General features: G+C 35.9%; 1 protein-coding gene across 1 annotated transcript in view; it reads left to right on the top strand.

Annotated features, from left to right (window-relative positions):
- Window positions 1-21,834, top strand: part of LOC144249635 (tripartite motif-containing protein 60-like) — a 119,831-nt gene that overhangs the window by 84,908 nt on the left and 13,089 nt on the right. Inside the window, exon 3 of the mRNA XM_077791744.1 lies at window positions 14,184-14,386. Within this exon, the coding sequence (XP_077647870.1) occupies window positions 14,184-14,386 (203 nt within the window). The remainder of the gene's footprint in view (window positions 1-14,183; window positions 14,387-21,834) is intronic.

The raw sequence follows: 21,834 nt of genomic DNA, 5'->3' as shown, positions 1-21,834 counted from the left end.
TTGTTAAATCTTACAAATAATAAGGAACATAATTTATAGATGATGTGGGACACGATTCAATTTCTACTATCCAGTTGCCATTAAATAGCAATTTTAGAATACACTCTACTCAAAAATATTCTTTGAAATTCTTAATAAAATGACTATTGCTAGAAGGAATATCTTTTCATGATTTTCTTCTGAGAGTAGACTTTAAATTTCTCATTATATTTTATTTACTAGTTTACTTGATCTCTCAGCTGTTTATTTTGGCTGATTTATGTTCTTTATTATTATTATTCAATTTCATGTTTTTCTCTTTAGTGTTCATCATGGACTCCATATTAAAAGACTTTCCAACCACCATGGCAAGCCTTCCTGAGTGAACGCAGAATGTTGCATGCTCTCCTGAGACATCTTCATTACTGTAGGGGCAAATGGCTTTTTTTATAAGTGTCATGTAGAATTATTTTGCAGAGATATATGTACATGCAAGTGATATGTATGGAGTTTTTTATTTTCTTTTTTAAACAAAGACTGTCTTCAAAATTGGCTGAAATTTTAAATGCAAGAAATTATCTGACATTCTTTGAAGTTTCTGGATGATTCTTAAATATTACATGATTGTCATAATTAAAATGATGTTTCAGTTATCAGAAAATGAGTAGAAACAATCTAACATTAATAAATTAAAATGAAACTATATGATTACTTAATAGCCAGTGATAGATATACTCAAATTATTTATGTTTGATTAAAATTGAAATAGAAGGAAAAACAAATATATTAAAACTGAATTTCTAAAATTTCTAATGTTATCCTAAATGGCAGAAATCTAAAAACCATTACAATTTGAGTCAGGATATAGAATATAATTTATTCTTTCTATGCTCAAATTGATTTAAGTTGAATTACAGATTTCAGTAAATAAAACAAGAGAAACAAATAACCATAAGTTATTTGAGAAAAGATATAAGATGCTTTCTCTTTTCTGATAACAGAGTTAAGAAACTCAAGAAATTCTAATAGAAAATATAATAAAAGCCACCAATAATTAAAAAAATATATGTTAAACACATAAGAATAATTAGTATTTATCATAGCTAAATGTGTTTTCTTAGGAATATTCTAAATAAAATAGTAATAACTCAAAATGATTAAGAACAATCACTTTGACAAAAATAAGTCACTGGCAAAAACAAGTATTTTTCTTTAGAAATATTAAGGGTTATCAATCCAACATGGCAGCGGGCATAGGGAGTCCTAAACCATCTAAATGTTGTTTGCTCAGGATCACTAAGCATTGCTGAGCTAACGTGTGGATCTGGGGCGAACCGTCTGGGCCTCTCAGAACACACACAGAGCCTGGATGGGCTGAATTCAAGCTCCCATTCGCCTGCGTCTCGCAGACAAACCGCGGTGACTCAGCACTAAACCATCCTGCTGAAACAACTGGTTGGCCCTTCTGAACCTGCGGAGGGTAATACCAACCAAGCCTTCATAGGCAGTGGCCACAGGATTGAGACGGGGCTTGGGAGAGCCAGTCAGGACCCACCTGTTGCATTGGTCACCTGGCAAAGGGAACGAACTGTCCACATTTGTATGGGATACCACCATGGCAGAGAACTGACATCACCAGAATGCTGCGGAGGAGATAACTTCATTGAAACCGGCGGCGACAGGTGTGTAACCCCCTAGCCCTCCCTCTCCACACAGCGGGGAAACCTTAAGGGCCCCTGACAGCTCTCCCATAAGCACGATAGTCAGACCAACGGAAGCAGGAGTGGCGTGGGACCCGCGGCGCAGAACCCCCGGCTACCGCTCCCACCAGTGCTGACAACTGAGGTCTCTTGCACCAGCTACTGGGGGCGTGGCTACCGGAGGGCAAGCAAAATTCCCTGAGGGTTCTCAGCCCCAAGCTCCACAAACTTAGGGTCTGAGGGAATGGCAAATAGGGAGAGTCTGCCCAGTCATTCAAGAAAATAGGGCTCCCGGGAGCAGCAGACATGGAGTGTAGCCAGTATTGTGGTGAGCGTCACTGGTGAGTGGGGCCTGGCTTGAGGAAAAGTGGGGAAGTGACTAGACACAAGAGAATGCCCTAGGCACTCAGGATTGGAGACCCGCCCAGTCTGGGAGGAGGAGCGGCTGCACAGTGATTGGTTCCCACGTATTGAGAGGAGAAGCTTGGCACAGTGGGCACAGATCCACCTACTGGAAGAGAAGTTAATCAAACTCTAAGACTGCATTTATGAAATTTTTTTATTATTATTTGTTTTTTTTCATTTTCTTTTTTTAGTTTTTAAATATTTTTTAATTATTTTTTTAATTTTAATTTTAATTTTTTATTATTTTTAAAAATTTTTTTCTTTTTTCTTTTCTATTTTTTTCTTTTGTCTTTTTATTTCTTTTCAATTTTCTTATTCCCCCTTCCTTGAATTCTACCTGCTTACTCTCATTCTCTTTAGTGACTTCTTCCCTTCCCTTCTAATACCTTTCCTCCCAAGCATCAAATAAATTTATAGGAGTAAACAGTAACTCAGCAGTCAAACAGGACAAGAAGTAACATGAGCAGCATGAAAAAGCAATGAAGAAAAAGAGTACAAACACTGCAGGACAGCCTAAATATTCAGAAGGACCTAGAGACATCAGAAAAATGGTCAAATAAAAAACTCAAGGAATACCTTAGACAGATGAAATGGAACCTTAAAGAGGATATGAGACAGCAAACTTAAACAGTGAAAGAACACATTGAAAATGAATTACATAAACAGATAAAAGAAGCAAATAAGCTAAGCATCTTTATCAGGAGATAGGGATTATAAAAAAAATCAAACAATAATTCTAGAAATGAAGGAAACTATAAACTAAATTAAAAACTCGAATGAGAGTATTACTAACAGAGTGGAGCAAGTAGAAGCCAGAATGTCAGATAATGAAGACAAAATATATCATCTTGAAAAGATTCTAGCCAACTCAGAAAGCTGGTACAAAATCAAGAGAAAAACATCCAAGAGATATGGGATAATATAAAAAAAAATGTAAGAGTCATCGGGATAGAGGAAGGTATAGAGGTTCAAACCAAGGGAATGAGAAACCTGCTGAATGAAATAATTATAGCAAACTTTCCAGAAATAAAACAGGAAATGGATATACAAATTGTAGATGCATACAGGACATCGAACATACAAAATCACAGTAGACCAATGCCAAAACACATTGTTATGACGATATCCAATATACAGAACAAAGAGAAAATATTAAAAGCTACAAGAGAAAGGAGGCAGATTACATTCAGGGGTAAACGAATAAGGTTAACAACGGATTTTTCATCACAGACACTGAAAGCGAGAAGACCCTGGAACAACGTATTTCAAACACTGAAAGACAATGGATGCCAACCAAGAATTTTGTATCCAGCAAAATTAAGCTTCAGGTATGACAACAAAATAAAAATCTTTCATGATAAACAAAAGTTAAAAGAATTTGCAGCCAGAAAACCAGCATTGAAAAGCATCTTGAGCAAAACACTACACGAGGAATAAATAACAAACAATAACCAAAACCAACAGGGGAAGTACCTCAGTAAAGACAGAGGGCAGGGAGAAAGCTAATCATGGAGAAACAAACTAAATTTTTAAAAAAGATAAATACGGCTGAGGGCTAGGCCCGTCCCCTCCCCCAGTGTCTGCAGGTAGGCGGGACTGTGAACACCAGCAGAGCGGGCCCAAAGCCTGCCGAGGGGCGGAACCGGCCCCTCCCCCAGTGCCTGCAAGCTAGGCGAACCTGCAAGCCACGGGCGGGCGGGTCAGGCCCAGCAACCAGCCAAGTGACAGCAGCTACACGCGCCTGCGGGGAACGCGGACTGGACCCACTAGGACAGGTCCGGCGGACGGCTGAGGGCTAGGCTCCTCCCCTCCCCCAGTGACTGCAAGGTAGGCGGGACTGTGAACACCAGCAGAGCGGGCCCAAAGCCTGCTGAGGGGCGGAACCGGCCGCTCCCCCAGTGAATGCAAGCTAGGCGAACCTGCAACCCATCAGGAGGTTAGGCCCAGCAACCTACGGAGTGACACAGGTGCCCCTAGCGCCTGCTGGGTAGGTGGACCTTTGACCAACCAGCAAAGCAGACCTAGGGCCTGCCAGCATGGTAGACGGATCACACTAATTGGAGGAGAATCACAGCCACTACCTGCCCTGCAAGGGTGATTTTTCAACTATACAAGAGCAATATAAATAAATAGAGGGAAAATATCAAAGACACAACAATTTCACCAAGCAGAAAGAAACGCCAGCAGTATGAAACGACAAGGAAAGAAAGGACCACAGGCAATGCAGGTCAACTCAACTTTAGAAGAGGTAATGGCTGCAACAGATGGAATGTCAGATAGAGAGCTCAGGACATACATGCTTCAGATGATCTGGAGTCTCAAGGAAGACATGAGACAGCAAAATCAGACAATGAAAGATCACATTGACAAACAAATCCAGGAAGTAAAAGATCAATTTCACAGGGAGATAGAGGTAATAAAAAACAAACAAATAGAAATACTAGAAATGCAGGAAACAATAAACCAACTTAAAAACTCAATTGAGAATACTACCAGCAGAGTGGATCACTTAGAAGATAGAACATCAGACAATGAAGACAGAGTATTTCAACTTGAAAAGAACATAGATAGCTCAGCAAGTCTACTAAGAAACCATGAGCAGAACATTCAAGAGCTATGGGATAGTATCAAAAGACCAAACTTAAGAGTCATTGGGATACAGGAAGGCACAGAGCTCCAAACCAAAGGATTAAGCAATCTATTCAGTGAAATAATACAAGAAAACTTCCCAGACTTGAAGAATGAGACAGAATCCCAAATCCTAGAAGCCTACAGGACGCCGAATATGCAAAATCATAAGAGATCCACACCTAGACACATTATAATGAAGATGTCCAACATACAGAATAAGGAGAGAATTTTAAAAGCTGCAAGAGAAAGAAAGCAGATTACATTTAGGGGTAAACCAATCAGGATAACAGCTGATCTCTCGACACAGACTCTGAAAGCTAGAAGATCCTGGAATAACATATTTCAAACACTGAAAGAAAATGGGTTCCAACCAAGAATCGTGTATCCGGCGAAATTAAGCTTCAGGATAGAAGATGAAATTAAAACCTTCCACGATAAACAAAAGTTAAAAGAATTCGCAGCTAGAAAACCATCTCTTCAAAAAATCCTTGGCAAAACATTACAGGAAGAGGAAATGGAAAATAACATTGAAAACCAACATTGGGAGGTAGGACAGTAAAGGGGGGAAAGTAGTCAAAGAGGATAACAAATCAGGTTTAGTAACATCAATAAATAAATATGGCTAGAAGAACAAACCATATCTCAATAATAACCCTAAATGTTAATGGCTTAAACTCACCAATCAAGAGACACAGGCTAGCAGAATGGATCACAAAACAAGACCCAACAATATGCTGCCTACAGGAGACGCATCTGATAGGAAAAGATATTCATAGACTGAAGGTGAAAGGTTGGGAAAAATCATACCACTCATATGGAATGCGGAAACAAGCAGGAGTGGCCATACTCATATCTAATAAAATAGATTTCAAACCAAAGTTAATCAAAAGGGATAAAGAAGGACATGTCATACTGCTCAAGGGAACCATACACCAACAAGACATAACAATCATAAATATATATGCCCCAAATAATGGCGCACCTGTGTTCATCAAGCAAACTCTTCTCAAGTTTAAGAGTCTAATAGACCACCATACAATAATCATGGGAGACTTGAACACACCTCTCTCACCACTGGACAGATCTTCCAAACAAAAGTTAAATAAGGAAACTATAGAACTCAATAACACAATTAACAATCTAGACTTAATTGACATATATAGACTATACCACCCAACATCAAGTAGTTACACTTTTTTCTCAGCAGCACATGGAACCTTCTCAAAAATAGACCATATATTATGTCACAGGGCAACTCTTAGACAATATAAAGGGGTAGAGATAACACCATGCATCTTATCTGATCACAATGGAATGAAACTGAAAATCAACGATAAAAGAAGGAAGGAAAAATCATGCATCACTTGGAGAATGAACAATAGGTTACTGAATGATCAATGGGTTTTAGAAGACATCAAGGAGGAAATTAAAAAATTCTTAGAGTTAAATGAAAACACAGACACAACATATTGGAATCTATGGGACACATTGAAAGCAGTTCTAAGAGGAAAATTCATTGCTTGGAGTGCATTACTTAAAAAAAGAAAAAAACAACAAATAAATGATCTCATACTTCATCTCAAAATCCTAGAAAAAGAAGAGCAAAACAATAGCAAAAGAAGTAGAAGGCAAGAAATAGTTAAAATCAGAGCTGAAATTAATGAAATTGAAACAAAAGAAACAATTGAAAAAACTGACAAAACTAAAAGTTGGTTCTTTGAAAAAATAAATAAAATTGACAGACCCTTAGGCATGCTAACGAAGAGAAAAAGAGAGAGAACTCAAATTACCAGCATACGGGATAAAAGAGGCAATATCACAACAGACACTTCAGAAATACAGAAGATAATCAGAAATTATTTTGAATCCTTATACTCCAATAAAATAGAGGATAGTGAAGGCATCGATAAATTTCTTAAGTCATATAATCTGCCCAGATTGAGTCAGGAGGATATAGACAACCTAAACAAACCAATATCAATTGAGGAAATAGAAGAAACTATCAAAAGATTACCATCTAAGAAAAGCCCAGGACCGGATGGGTATACAGCAGAGTTTTACAAAACCTTTAAAGAGGAACTAATACCAATACTTTTCAAGCTATTTCAGGAAATAGAAAAAGAGGGAGAACTTCCAAATTCACTCTACGAGGCTAACATCACCCTGATTCCGAAACCAGACAAAGACACTTCAAAGAAAGAAAACTACAGACCAATATCTCTAATGAACCTAGATGCAAAAATCCTCAATAAAATTCTGGCGAATCGGATACAAAAACATGTCAAAAAAATTGTGCACCTTGATCAAGTAGGATTCATCCCTGGTATGCAAGGTTGGTTCAATATACGGAAATCAATAAATGTTATTCACCACATCAATAGACTTAAAAATAAGAACCATATGATCATCTCAATAGATGCGGAAAAAGCATTCGACAAAGTACAGCATCCCTTTATGTTCAAAACTCTTGAAAAACTAGGGATAACAGGATCATACCTCAACATTGTAAAGGCAATTTATGCTAAGCCTCAGGCTAGCATCATTCTGAATGGAGAAAAATCGAAGGCATTCCCTCTAAGATCTGGAACAAGACAGGGATGCCCTCTTTCACCACTTCTGTTCAACATAGTTCTCGAAACACTGGCCAGAGCAATTAGACAGACGAAAGAAATTAAAGGCATAAAAATAGGAAAAGAAGAACTTAAATTATCACTATTTGCAGATGACATGATTCTATACCTAGCAGACCCAAAAGGGTCTACAAAGAAACTATTAGAGATAATAAATGAATTCAGCAAAGTGGCAGGTTATAAAATCAACACGCATAAATCAAAGGCATTCCTGTATATCAGTGACAAATCCTCTGAAATGGAAACGAGGACAACCACGCCATTCACAATATTCTCAAAAAGAATAAAATACTTGGGAATCAACCTAACAAAAGAGGTGAAAGACTTATACAATGAAAACTACAGAACCCTAAAAAGAGAAATTGAAGAAGACCTTAGAAGATGGAAAAACATACCCTGTTCATGGATAGGCAGAACTAACATCATCAAAATGGCGATATTACCAAAAGTTCTCTATAGGTTTAATGCAATGCCAATCAAAATCCCAACGGCATTTCTTGTAGAAATGGAGAAAGCAATCATGAAATTCATATGGAAGAATAAAAGACCCAGAATAGCAAAAACAATACTAAGCAGGAAGTGTGAATCAGGTGGTATAGCGATTCCAGATCTCAAACTATACTACAGAGCAATAGTAACAAAAACAGCATGGTACTGGTACCAAAACAGGCGGGTGGACCAATGGTACTGAATAGAGGACACAGAAACCAACCCACAAAACTACAACTTCCTTATATTTGATAAAGGGGCTAAAAGCATGCAATGGAGGAAGGATAGCATCTTCAACAAATGGTGCTGGGAAAACTGGAAATCCATATGCAACAAAATGAATCTGAATCCCTTTCTCTCGCCAAGCACAAAAGTTAAGTCAAAATGGATCAAGGAGCTTGATATCAAATCAGAGACATGGCATCTGATAGAAGAAAAAGTTGGCTACGACCTACATGCTGTGGGTTCGGGCTCCAAATTCCTCAATAGGACACCCATAGCACAAGAGTTAACATTTAGAATCAACAAATGGGACTTACTTAAACTAAAAAGTTTTTTCTCAGCAAAAGAAACAATAAGAGAGGTAAATAGGGAGCCTACATCCTGGGAACAAATCTTTACTCCTCACACTTCAGATAGAGCCCTAACATCCAGAATATATAAGGAACTCAGAAAATTAGACAATAAGATAACAAATAACCCAATCAACAAATGGGCCAAGGACTTGAATAGACACTTCTCAGAGGAGGACATACAATCAATCAATAAGTACATGAAAAAATGCTCACCATCTCTAGCAGTCAGAGAAATGCAAATCAAAACCACCCTAAGATACCATCTCACTCCAGTAAGATTGGCAGCCATTAGGAAGTCGAACAACAATAAGTGCTGGCGAGGTTGTGGGGAAAAGGGTACACTTGTACATTGTTGGTGGGACTGCAAATTGGTGCAGCCAATTTGGAAAGCGGTATGGAGATTTCTTGGAAAGCTGGGAATGGAACCACCATTTGACCCAGCCATTCCCCTTCTCGGTCTATTCCCTAAAGACCTAAAAAGAGCATGCTACAGGGACACTGCTACATCGATGTTCATAGCAGCACAATTCACAATAGCAAGACTGTGGAATCAACCTAGATGCCCTTCAATAGACGAATGGATAAAAAAAATGTGGCATTTATACACAATGGTGTATTACTCTGCAGTAAAAAATGACTAAATCATAGAATTTGGTGGGAAATGGATGGCATTAGAGCAGATTATGCTAAGCGAAGCTAGCCAAGCCCTAAAAAACAAATGCCAAATGTCTCCTTTGATATAAGGAGAGTAACTAAGAACAGACTAGGGAAGAAGAGCAGGAGAAGAAGACCAAGATTAAACAAGGATGAGAGGTGGGAGGGAAAGGGAGAGAGAAGGGAAATTGCATGGAAATGGAAGGAGATCCTCAGGGTTATACAAAATTACATACAAGAGGAAGTGAGGGGAAAGGGAAAAACAGTACAAGGGGGAGGAATGAATTACAGTAGTGGGGGTAGAGAGAGAAGAGGGGAGGGGAGGGGAGGGGAGGGGAGGGGGGATAGTAGAGGATAGGAAAGGCAGCAGAATACAACAGACATGAGTTTATCAATATGTAAAGCAATGGAGTGTAACTGATGTGATTCTGCAAGCTGTATACGGGGTAAAATGGGAGTTCATAACCCGCTTGAATCAAAATGTGAAATATGATATATCAAGAACTATGTAATGTTTTGAACAACCAACATTTAAAAAAAAAGATAAATAATCAAACATGGATGGAAGTGCAAACCATATATAAATATTAACTCTAAACGTTAATGGCTTAAACTCTCCAATAAAGCGACATAGGTTGGTAACATTGATTAAAAAAACAAATACAACAATATGCTGCCTCCAGGAGACACATCTGATTGGAAAAGACATACACAGGCTGAAGGTGAAAGGTTGGGAAAAAATATACCATGCACACGGTCCTCGTAAGCAAGCAGGGTTGGCCATCCTCATATTGAATAAAATCGACTTCAAGACTAAGTTAATCAAAAAGGATAAGGAAGGACATTATATACTGTTAAAAGGAACCATTCACCAAGAAGACATAACAATTATCAATATTTATGCATCAAATAATGGTGCTGTGTCATTCATAAAACAAACTCTCCTCAAGTTCAAGAATCAAATAGACCACAACACAATAATTATGGGTGACTTCAACACACCTCTCTCACCATTGGACAGATCCTCCAAACAAAAGTTGAATAAAGAAACTATAGAACTCAATATCACAATCAATAACCTAGACTTAACTGACATATATAGAATATATCAACCATCATCAAGTGGATATACTTTTTTCTCAGCAGCACATGGATCCTTCTCAAAAATAGACCATATATTATGCCATAGGGCAACCCTCAGTAAATATAAAGGGGTGGAGATAATACCATGCATTTTATCTGATCATAATGGAATGAAACTGGAAATCAATGATAAAAGAAGGAAGGAAAAATCCTACATCACATGGAAAATGAACAATATGTTACTGAATGATCAATGGGTTACAGAAGACATAAAGGAAGAAATCAAAAAATCTTTAGAGATAAATGAAAATACAGACACAACATATCGGAATCTATGGGACACAATAAAAGCAGTTTTAAGAGGGAAATTCATCTCCTGGAGGTCATTCCTCAATAAAAGAAAAAAACCAACAAATAAATGAGCTCACACTTCATCTCAAAGCCCTAGAAAAGGAAGAGCAAAACAACAGCAAATGTAGCAGAAGACAAGAAATAATTAAAATCAGAGTGGAAATCAACGAAATTGAAACAAAAGAAACTATTGAAAAAATTGCCGAAACTAAAAGTTGGTTCTTCGAAAAAATAAATAAGATCAACAGACCCTTAGCCATGTTAACGAAGAGAAGAAGAGAGAGAACTCAAATTACTAACATATGGGATGAAAAAGGCAATATCACAACAGATACTACAGAAATACAGAAGATAATTAAGAATTATTTTGAAAAACAATATTCCAATAAAATAGAAGATAGTGAAGATATCGATAAATTTCTTAAGTCATATGATTTGCCCAGACTGAGTCAGGAGGATACACACAATTTGAACAGAACAATATCAATGGATGAAATAGAAGAAGCAATCAAAAGACTACCAACCAAGAAAAGCCCAGGAGTGGATGAGTATACAGTGGAGTTTTACAAAACCTTTATAGAAGAATTAATACCAATACTTTACAAGTTATTCAAGGAAATAGAAAAAGAGGGAGCTCTTCCAAATTTATTCTCTGAGGCCAACATCACCCTGATTCCGAAACCAGACAAAGACACCTCAAAGAAAGAAAACTACAGACCAATATCTCTAATGAAACTAGACGCAAAAATCCTCAATAAAATTCTGGCAAATTGGATACAAAAACATATCAAAAAAATTGTGCACCTTGATCAAGTAGGATTCATCCCTGGGATGCAAGGATGGTTCAATATACAGAAATCAATAAATGTTATTCACCACATCAATAGACTTAAAGATAAGAACCATATGATCATCTGGATAGATGCAGAAAAAGCATTCGACAAAGTACAGCATCCCTTTATGTTCAAAACATTAGAAAACTAGGTATAACAGGAACTTACCTCAACATTGTAAAAGCTATCTATGCTAAGCCTCAGGCTAGCATCATTCTGAATGGAGAAAAATCGAAGGCATTCCCTCTAAAATATGGAACAAGATAGAGGTGCCCTCTATCACCACTTCTATTCAATACAGTTCTCGAAACACTGGCCAGAGCAATTAGACAGACAAAAGAAATTAAAGGCATAAAAATAGGAAAAGAAGAACTGAAATTATCACTATTTTTGGTCTACATGATTCTATACCTAGAAGACCCAAAAGGGTCTACAAAAAAACTACTAGAACTAATAAATGAATTCAGCAAAGTGGCAGGATATAAAATCAACACACATAAATCAAACTCATTTCTGTATATCAGCGACAAAACTTTTGAAACGGAAATGAGGAAAAACACCCCATTCACAATATCCTCGAAAAAATAAAATAATTAGGCATCAACCTAACAAAGAGGTGAAATATTTATACAATGAAAACTACAGAACCCTAAAGAGAGAAATAGAAGAAGATCTAGAAGATGGAAAAATATACCCTGTTCATGGATAGGCAGAACTAACATCATCAAAATGGCTATATTACCAAAAGTTCTCTATAGGTTTAATGCAATGCCAATCAAAATCCCAATGGCATTTCTTGTAGAAATAGATAAAGCAATCATGAAATTCATATGGAAAAATAAAAGACCCAGAATAGCAAAAGCAACTCTAAGCAGGAAGTGTGAATCAGGCGGCATAGCTATACCAGATTTCAAACTATACTATAGAGCAATAGTAACAAAGACAGCATGGTACTGGTACCAAAACGGGCGGGTGGACCAATGGTACAGAATAGAGGACACAGAGACTGATCCACAAAGTTATAACTATCTTATATTTGATAAAGGGGCTAAAAGCATGCAATGGAGGAAGGATAGCATCTTCAACAAATGGTGCTGGGAAAACTGGAAATCCATATGCAATAAAATGAAACTGAATCCCCTCCTCTCGCCATGCACAAAAGTTAACTCAAAATGGATCAAGGAACTTGATATCAAATCAGAGACTCTGTGTCTGATAGAAGAAAAAGTTGGCTCCAATCTATAAATTGTGTCCTTAATAGGACACCCATAGCACAAGATTTAATAACAAGAATCAACAAATGGGACTTACTTAAACTAAAATGTTTTTTCTCAGCAAGAGAAACAATAAGAGAGGTAAATAGGGAGCCTACATCCTGGGAACAAATCTTTACTCCTCACACTTCAGATAGAGCCCTAATATCCAGAGTATACAAAGAACTCAAAAAATTAAACAATAAGATAACAAATAACCCAGTCAACAAATGGGCCAAGGACCTGAACAGACACTTCTCAGAGGAGGACATACAATCAATCAACAAGTACATGAAAAAATGCTCACCATCTCTAGCAGTCAGAGAAATGTAAATCAAAATCACCCTAAGTTACCATCTCACTCCAGTAAGATTGGCAGCCATTATGAAGTCAAACAACAACAAGTGCTGGCGAGGATGTGGGGAAAAGGGTACTCTTGTACATTGCTGGCGGGACTGCAAATTGTTGCAGCCAATTTGGAAAACAGTATGGAGATTCCTGGGAAAGCTGGGAATGGAACCACCATTTGACCCAGCTATTTCCCTTCTCAGACTATTCCCTGAAGACCTTAAAAGAGCGTACTACAGGGACACTGCTACATCCATGTTCATAGCAGAACAATTCACAGTACCTAGACTGTGGAACCAACCCAGATGCTCTTTAATAGATGAATGGATAAAAATAATGTGGCACTTATACACAATGTAATATTAATCTGCAGTAAAAAAATGACAAAATCATGGAATTTCCAGGGAAATGAATGGCATTTGAGCAGATTATGCTAAGTGAAGCTAGCCAATCCCTAAAAAACAAATGCCAAATGTCTTCTTTGATATAATGAGAGAAACTAAGAACAGAGCAGGGAGAAAGAGCAGGAGGAAAAGATTAACATTAAACAGAGATATGAGGTGGGAGGGAAAGGGAGAGAAAAAGGAAATTGCATGGAAATGGAAGGAGACCCTCATTGTTATAAAAAATTACATATAAGAGGTTGTGAGAGGAATGGGAAAAAAACAAGGAGAGAAATGAATTACAGTAGATGGGGTAGAGAGAGAAGATGGGAGGGAAGGGGAGGGGGGATAGTAGAGGATAGGAAAGGTAGCAGAATGCAACAGTTACTAATATGGCATTACGTAAAAATGTGGATGTGTAACCGATGTGATTCTGCAATCTGTATATGGGGTAAAAATGGGAGTTCATAACCCACTTGAATCTAATGTATGAAATATGATGTCAAGAGCTTTGTAATGTTTTGAACAACCAATAAAAAAGAAATACTAAGGGTTTTCAAGTAAAACAGTAATGATAAGGAGAATAGAAGATGATGAACTAGAGGGAGGCAATATTTTTGTAGCTTGGTGACCAGGGATTCATGCAGTGGGAATATCGCTTTTCTGTGAAGTGAATAAAAGAGATTTCACTGAAGCTCAATACTAGATAGCTAGAATGCCTTAAGAGGTATAATTTTGGAGAACATTAAACAAGTAAAAGGGTCAAAGTAAAGCTAAACTGCTTGCAGGAGAAGTGACATTAACACACAAGGATGGAAAATAGTTGAGAAATACAAGAGTCAGCTTTAGTGTGAAAAATCCTGAGATAGGTGGAGCAGCCTGCTAAGGCCGATCAGGAGGCTGTTAAACACATCAAGTTGGTAGACAATGGATGCCCCATGTTTAACAGGAGTCCACAGCAATCTGAGGCAGGTGCCGTCTTGAGCAGAACACACTGCACCCGCTGGCAGATATACAGGAACCTGAGAACTCAGATCCAGAAAAATGGGACTTGCTCTGATAGACAGTACAGGTAGAGACCAGCCATGTGAACTAGTCTGAGCACAGCAAAATCTGGAGAAAAATTAGGCACAGAGAGCATTTAGCTTGAGGGAATACACGTCAGGGAGGCCAAGAAGAATTTGGCTCCTTTTCTGCTTTGAGTTCAGTGCTCACAGGTTCAGCTGCAGCAATGGATCATGAGTCAGAATGGGTGTGTGTATATATGCACTGGGATACCAATCCCCAAATGGCTGAGAATCTGAATGAGCAGGTGTGTCTGTGCTTGGAGATTGACCAACACCTCCCACTCCCCCACCCTTGCCAGCTGAGAAGAAAGCAGGGTCAGCTGCAATGTGTAGGGAATCTGAATAGGTGGTTGTGATTGAGCTCAGTGACAGGCCCCAGGAGGTCGTGAGGGACAGAACTTGTGAGGGAGAGAAGGGATGTGGGACTGGATCTTTTGTCTTATGAGCAGATCCCTGGAGAAGTTCCTGGAATACAATCTCTTAACATAGTTAGGCATCTGATTTATATCTTCACATAAGTAGCTACACCTGGGGTCTCACAAGATCCAAGTCCCACATCTGAGAGCTCTACCTATAGGTGTTCATTTCAGAGAATGAAGCTTTGGCTTCATTTGGAGCAGAATTAACACTATTTCCTATCCCAAACTAACACTATTTCCTATCCCAAATCTTACCAAGGAGAAGGGAAGCAGAGAGTTTTGAACTTCAACTGGCATCTTGGTGGGCAAGACAATTAAAAGAAAGGAGTTGACAACTCACAGCCCCTACTCTTGTGCCCAGCATATACATCAAGAAGAAATAGAAAGTTGATAGTTGGGCACAGATGGTGATCATATATTCTCATGGACTTTTATTTATTTTATTTTATTTTTCTACAACAATGGAAATAACTCCTTAATTGATTATTTGTTTGTTTTCCTATAAACATATTTATACACATTCATGTTTGTTTCTGTTTTTGCAGTTCTAGTATTTTTTTTTAAAGTTAGTGTTTTTTCCTTGCTCTGTCTTTTGCAGGTTAAGGGTTTTGGTTAGTATATTTTATTTTGTTTTGTATTGTATTCTTCACCATGCTATTCCCTTTGTTTCTCTCTCCCTTTCCTCTTCCCAACAGCCAACTTCTATTGTTCTCTTTTTACACTTATTTTAATTTTTTTACTTCAATTATTTTTCTCTTCCCTCTGCATAACTATCACATGCTATGCTGTTTTTGCATTCCCCACTTTCAAATAATGAAATCACAAACAATTTTCTACCCTCCTTTCTCTTCATCTTTTTTCTTAACTCTATTCTTAGTACCCCTTAGCACTAACTGGTATACATAATGGCAGACCACCCACTAATGTTGTAGTAATAATTAATACTACAGAAGTCAAACATAGAACCTACTGTTTGATTTTATGCCATATAAAATGCATGATTACTTAATGTTCTTAATAATGGAAATTGATTACCCTAACAATTTTGTATATTGTACAAATTAACATAGTAGTCATAATATAAACAAAGAACTTAGTTATTGATATATATTGTTTACATGGGTCATTGCTATTATTTGGATCTCCCTAATCTTTGAGGTACTAGAAACCAACAAGGGGACTATAAGTTTGTAGAGTAGAAACTCTGAGGCTTCAGATCCATTTGGATAGATGAGTAGACACATAAAATTAAAAAAGCAAGAAAAAAATTCCAAGCAATCTAAAATGCCTCAATAATAGACTCCATTGAAATCACAGTGAAGGAAATGTCAGAGAAGGAATTTAGAAAAATCATGGTTACACTGATCTATTAGGTAAAATGTGATTTAATGAGTGAAATCAGAGAGCAAATACTAGAAGTGAAAGATCACTTCAATAGGGAGCTAGAGATCCTGAAGAAATCTTTGAAAGAAATGAATTAATAAACTTAAAAATTCAATGGAAAGTATTACCAATAGACTAGTTAATTTGGAAGACAGAGTTTCAGGCAATGAAGACAAAATATATAATCTTAAAAATAAAGTTGACCATGTAGAAAAGATGTTATTAGACCATGAACAGAGCTGGGTGTGGTGTGGTGGCACATGCCTGTAATCCCAGAGGCTTGTGAGGCTAAGACAGGAGTATCATGAATTTGAAGCCAGCCTCAGCAACAGTGAGGTGCTGAGTAACTCAGTGAGACCCTGTTTCTAAATAAAATGCAAAATAAGGCTGGGGATATGGCTCAGTGATTGAATGACCCTGAGTTCAATCCCTGGTACCCCCCCCCCCCAAAAAAAAAAAGAGGCCATGAACAGAAGTTTCAAGAAAAATAGAATAAAATAAAAAGACAAAAAATAAGATTCATAGGAATAGATGAAAACTGTAAAGAACAAACTAAGGGAATGCAGTATTTTCAATTAAATAATATCAGAAAATTTTCTAAATCTTAAGAATGAATTAGAAAATCAAAAACAGGAGGCATACAGGACTCCAAATATACTAAAATACAATATACCCATACAACGGAATATTTATTTTTTTATGAAATGCCTAACATACAGAATAATAACAAAATTTTGAAAGTTGCTAAAGAAAAATGGGTGGTCATATTTGCAGGTAAACAAATCCAGATCACAGCCAAATTTTCAACTTAGACCTTCAGAGCTGGGACTTGAAATAATGTATACCAAGCTCTGAAAGAAAATGGATGCCAATAATAATGTTATATCCAGAAAAATAAGCTTCATGATTAAAAATGCAATAAAAACATTTTATGAAAAACAAAAGAATTCACAACTAGAATGCTTGGACTAGTGTTGGGGATGCAAATCAAGTCAAGATGGAGCCTGGCAGTTTTCCAGGAGGAGTGGTTTGTGAAGCAATGCCAGCAAGCCATTAAGATGATGAGGATTCCTGATTGACTGACTGCTGTATCTAGATGATGTTAATTGAGTCAAGCTGTGTGTAATTAGTTATGTATATAAACCTCTGCTGTCCCGAAGAGAGGCAGTTCTGCTACCTTAGGAGCCTGCTACTTTGAGTTCACTCGAAATAAAGTAGTTCCCGCTTCAACCTTCAAGTTGCTTGTCACCTCCTGGTTATTTGCCCAGCCGGACTGCAGCAGACTAGAAAACATATCTCAATAAAATATTTCATGGGGCTGGGGATGTGGCTCAAGTGGTAGAGAGCTCGCCTGGCATGTGTGCAGCCCGGGTTCAATCCTCAGCACCACATACAAACAGAGATGTTGTGTCCGCCGAAAACTAAAAAAATAAATAAATATTAAAAAAAATTTTAAAAATAAAATATTTCATGAAGAAGAAATGGAGCATAAAAATGAAAATTAGCAGAGAGAGAGAAACTACACTAGAATAGTCAAGCAAAGGAAAATCTAATTCAAATTAAAAACTAGAAATGAATCAAAAATGACAGAAAATAAAAATCACCTTAATAAAAACACTGAATATTAATGGACTAAACTCATCAATCAAAGACATATGCTGGCAAATTGGATAAACAAAAGAAGATTCAGTAATATGCTGTCTCCAAAAGATAACATATAGGCAAAGACATCCACAGACTTAACTTAAAAGGATAAGAAAAAAAAACATATCACCAGCATGTATTTCATAAATAAGTAGGTGTTTCTATTCTCCTATAAGATAAAGTAGACTTCAAGACAAAGTTAATCAGTTGAAAAAAGGAAGGTCAGTTCATACTGCTTAAGGCAATGAAACAACAGGAAGCAAGAATCATAAATATTTATGCTCCAAACAATGGAGCATATACATGAATCACACAAACCCTTCTTAATATCAAGAATCAAGTAGACCATATTTAACACCTCTCTTATTACCAGATATATCTCTGAAACAAAAGCATCATAAAGGAGTTACAGAACTAAAAATACACTTAATAATTTGATTTAACAGACTTTCATAAACTATTTCATTCACTACTGACAATGGAAATTTTTCTAAAACAGATTACACCTTAGGTGGCAAAGCAAATCTTATCATATACAAAATAAATAAACAAATAAATAAAGATAATACTCTGGATTCTATCAGACTGTAATGGAATAAAATTGTAAATCTATGATGAGGTGAAAAGTAGAAACTACTCTAACACCTTCACACTAAATAGTTCACTATTGAATAATAAATGGATAGTAGAAGAAATCAGAGGTGAAATGTTAGAAAATAATCAGAAGCAAATGAGAATAGCAATACAATATATCAAAATCTCTGGGACACTATGAAAGCTCTTCTAAGTGGCAAGTGCATAGCATGAGCTCATTAATTAAGAGAATAGAAAGTCACCAAATAAATAACCAAGCATTACATCTAGAGAAAGTAGAAAACATGAACACAGTCGAGACAGAAAATAATGAAAATCAAACCCAAAGTCAATGAAATTGAGATTAAAGAAATGATTCAAAAAAATCAACAAAACAAAAAATTGTTTTTTTGAAAAAATTCACAAAATTGACAAACTCCCAGTCACGCTAACCTAAAGAGAGAGAAAAGATTCAAATTGTTAAATTTGATATTCCCTGTGAAAAAAAGAAGTATCAACATAGACACTACTGAAATACAGAGGGTAATCAGAAACAATTTTGAAAACCTACACTCCAACAGGCTTCCAAATTTTGAGGACATTGACAAATTCCTAAAGACATATGACCTACCCAAATAGAAGGATATAGAAAAATTAAACAGACGAATTTCAAATAAGGAAATTGAAGAATCTACCAAAAGCCTACCACAAAAAAAAAAAAAAACCCAGGATTGTATGGATTCTCAACAGAGTTTTATCAGAACTTTAATAAAGAACTAGTATCAACACTCATGAAATAAAAAAGCTGGAAACTCTTCCAAACAAATTCTATGAAGTTAGTATCATCCTGATACTAAAACATGACAAAGACACACCAAGGAAAGAAAATTTCAGACCAATATCCTTGGTGAACATAGATGAAAAAATTATTAATAAAATATTGGTCAATCACATACAAAAACATGTTAAAAAATAGTGCACCATGATCAAGTAGGTTTCATCTCAGGGATGCAAGGTTGGTTCAAAATATGGAAACCAATAAATGTAATCTATCACATAACTAGATTTAAAGACAAGAATTACATCATTATCTCAATACATGCAGAGAAAGCATTTGACAAAACAGCATCCATTCCTGTTAAAACACTACAAAAAATAGGGAAAGAAAAAACATACCTGAATATTGTAAAAGCTATATAGGATCAAAAACCAGCCCAACACCATTTTAATCAGAACAAAACTAAAAGCATTCCTGCTAAAAACTGGAACAAGATAAGAATGCCCACTTTCCCCACTTCTATTCAATATAATCCTTGAATCTCTAGCCAGGACAATTAGGCAAAAGAAAGAAATTAAAAGGCTACAAATAGGAAAAGAAGAGCTCAGACTAACTCTGTTTGCTGATGACATGAATCTATGCTTAGAAGACCCAGAAACTCCCAGAAAACTTTTTGAATTCATAAAAGAATTCAGCAAAATAGCAGAATACAAAATTTACACCCATTCCTATGCTGCAACAATGAACCAGCTGAAAGAAAAATTAGAAAAACTATCCCATTCAAAATAGCCTAAAAAAAGAGAGAAATATTTGGGAATCAATCTAACAAAATTGGTGAAGAACCTCTACAATGTAACTTACAGAACAATAAAGAAAGTAATTGAAAAGGACCTTAGAAGATGGAAGACGTCCCATATTCCTGAATAAACACAATTAATATTGTCAAAATGGACCTGTTACCAAAAGTGCTGAAGTGATTCAATGAAATTCCCATAAAAATCCCAATGACCTTCTTCAAAGAAATAGAAAAAGTAGTCATGAAATTTATCTGGAAGAATCAGTGGCTCAGAATAGCCAAAACAATCCTTAAATAAGAAAAACAAAGCAGAAAGCATCACAATTCCAGACCATAAATTATATTGCATAAATATAATAATAAGAGATCTTGTAAGAAAGAGGCAGGAAGGAATAGAGAAGAGATGGATGTAGAGGTTGAGATTTGGAAGAGAGGTACAATCAAGACACGCAAAGCATCTCTAGAAAATGAAAAGATGAGGAAGTGTAGTCTCCTCTGGAACCTTCAAAATCTCAAGACCATGACTTGAGTTTTGTTTTTCTGGCCTCTAGAACAATAAGGTAATAAATTTGTGCTCATTCAAATCATCAAGTTTGTGGAAACTTATTACAGCAGTAATAAGAAATGAATACAAATATAATAAAATTTGATGACCATGGTTTAAACATTTAAACTATAGTTATATATTTGAATATGTCTGTGAAGCTATCTATCTACCTGTTGATTTATTTATCAGTTTCCCCTAGATATTTCCCTTCATCTATCCATCTCTGAATATTTTTTCTTGGTAATTTTTTATTTAAGCTTTGCAACATCCGAGCATCTACCACAACTGATTTCTTATAACAGTAGAGATTTCAGGCCCACAGTTGCTTATTTTCATTCCCAACTACCTGTTGTTATGTCATCATTATTCATTGAAATGTTTTGTTAATATGATTACACAGCACATAAACTATTTTGTTTCTTATTATATTGAATATTTTTCAGTATAGTATTGTAGAAAAAATGTTGTCTGGAATATTTAACTTAGGAAAACAAAGGATTAAGTCTTGTACAGTTGCTTTTCTCTTTAAGACAATCAACAAATTTATTAAATTAGAATAAACATATATTTTGTGTAGACAAAAATTGTCAGTTTCCTGCGATATCACATTTTTGTTGTTTGGACACTAATGATGTTCATATTCTTCCAAACATAATGAATGCAATAATAAGTGAAAATTTAAATTTCATTTTTCTTCCTGTTAAATAAAATAAAAGTAAATTGATATGTTTATTATTATTTTGAATTATACTTAGCTTTTTCTATGTGTTTTGTTAAATTTGATTTTTTTACAGAAACAACTTTTCCTAAAAATCAACAATAAATTATAGTCTATTGGGAATATGAAACTATGATTTATCCAGAAACTCTTTTGATCTGGATTCTGAATTTTCCTTTCAATAAAACATAGAATTATTAATCCTGAAAGGAACAGAGTTTTCTTTTTGTGGGTCATTGTATTTTAGGAATAAACTCCACTACCAGAAATATTCACAAAATTTCATTTTAAGCAGTAGCATAATTGTTGTAACACTTTTTTTTTAATTTTTAAATTTTAATGCAAGTTTTTTTTTACTTTTTAAAAAATTTTAACTGATATACAAAAGCATAAAAATCATACATATTTGCAGCATATTTATGTTGTGACAGTTTTGATAACATGGCTAAAGTATTATTCATTTAAGTATATCAATTCACACTACTTATACATATCAATTTTGTTTTTAATTTTAAAATTATATTGGTACATGTATATTTTCTTCCAGTATATGATTGAGTTAACCATCAGATATTTATAATAATGTAAAAAATTC

This window comes from Urocitellus parryii, chromosome 12 (genome assembly GCF_045843805.1).
Source record: "Urocitellus parryii isolate mUroPar1 chromosome 12, mUroPar1.hap1, whole genome shotgun sequence".
NCBI classification, from domain to species: domain Eukaryota; kingdom Metazoa; phylum Chordata; class Mammalia; order Rodentia; family Sciuridae; genus Urocitellus; species Urocitellus parryii.
The sequence above is the reverse complement of the archived record's forward strand: the minus strand, read 5'-3'. Positions and strand labels throughout refer to the sequence as shown.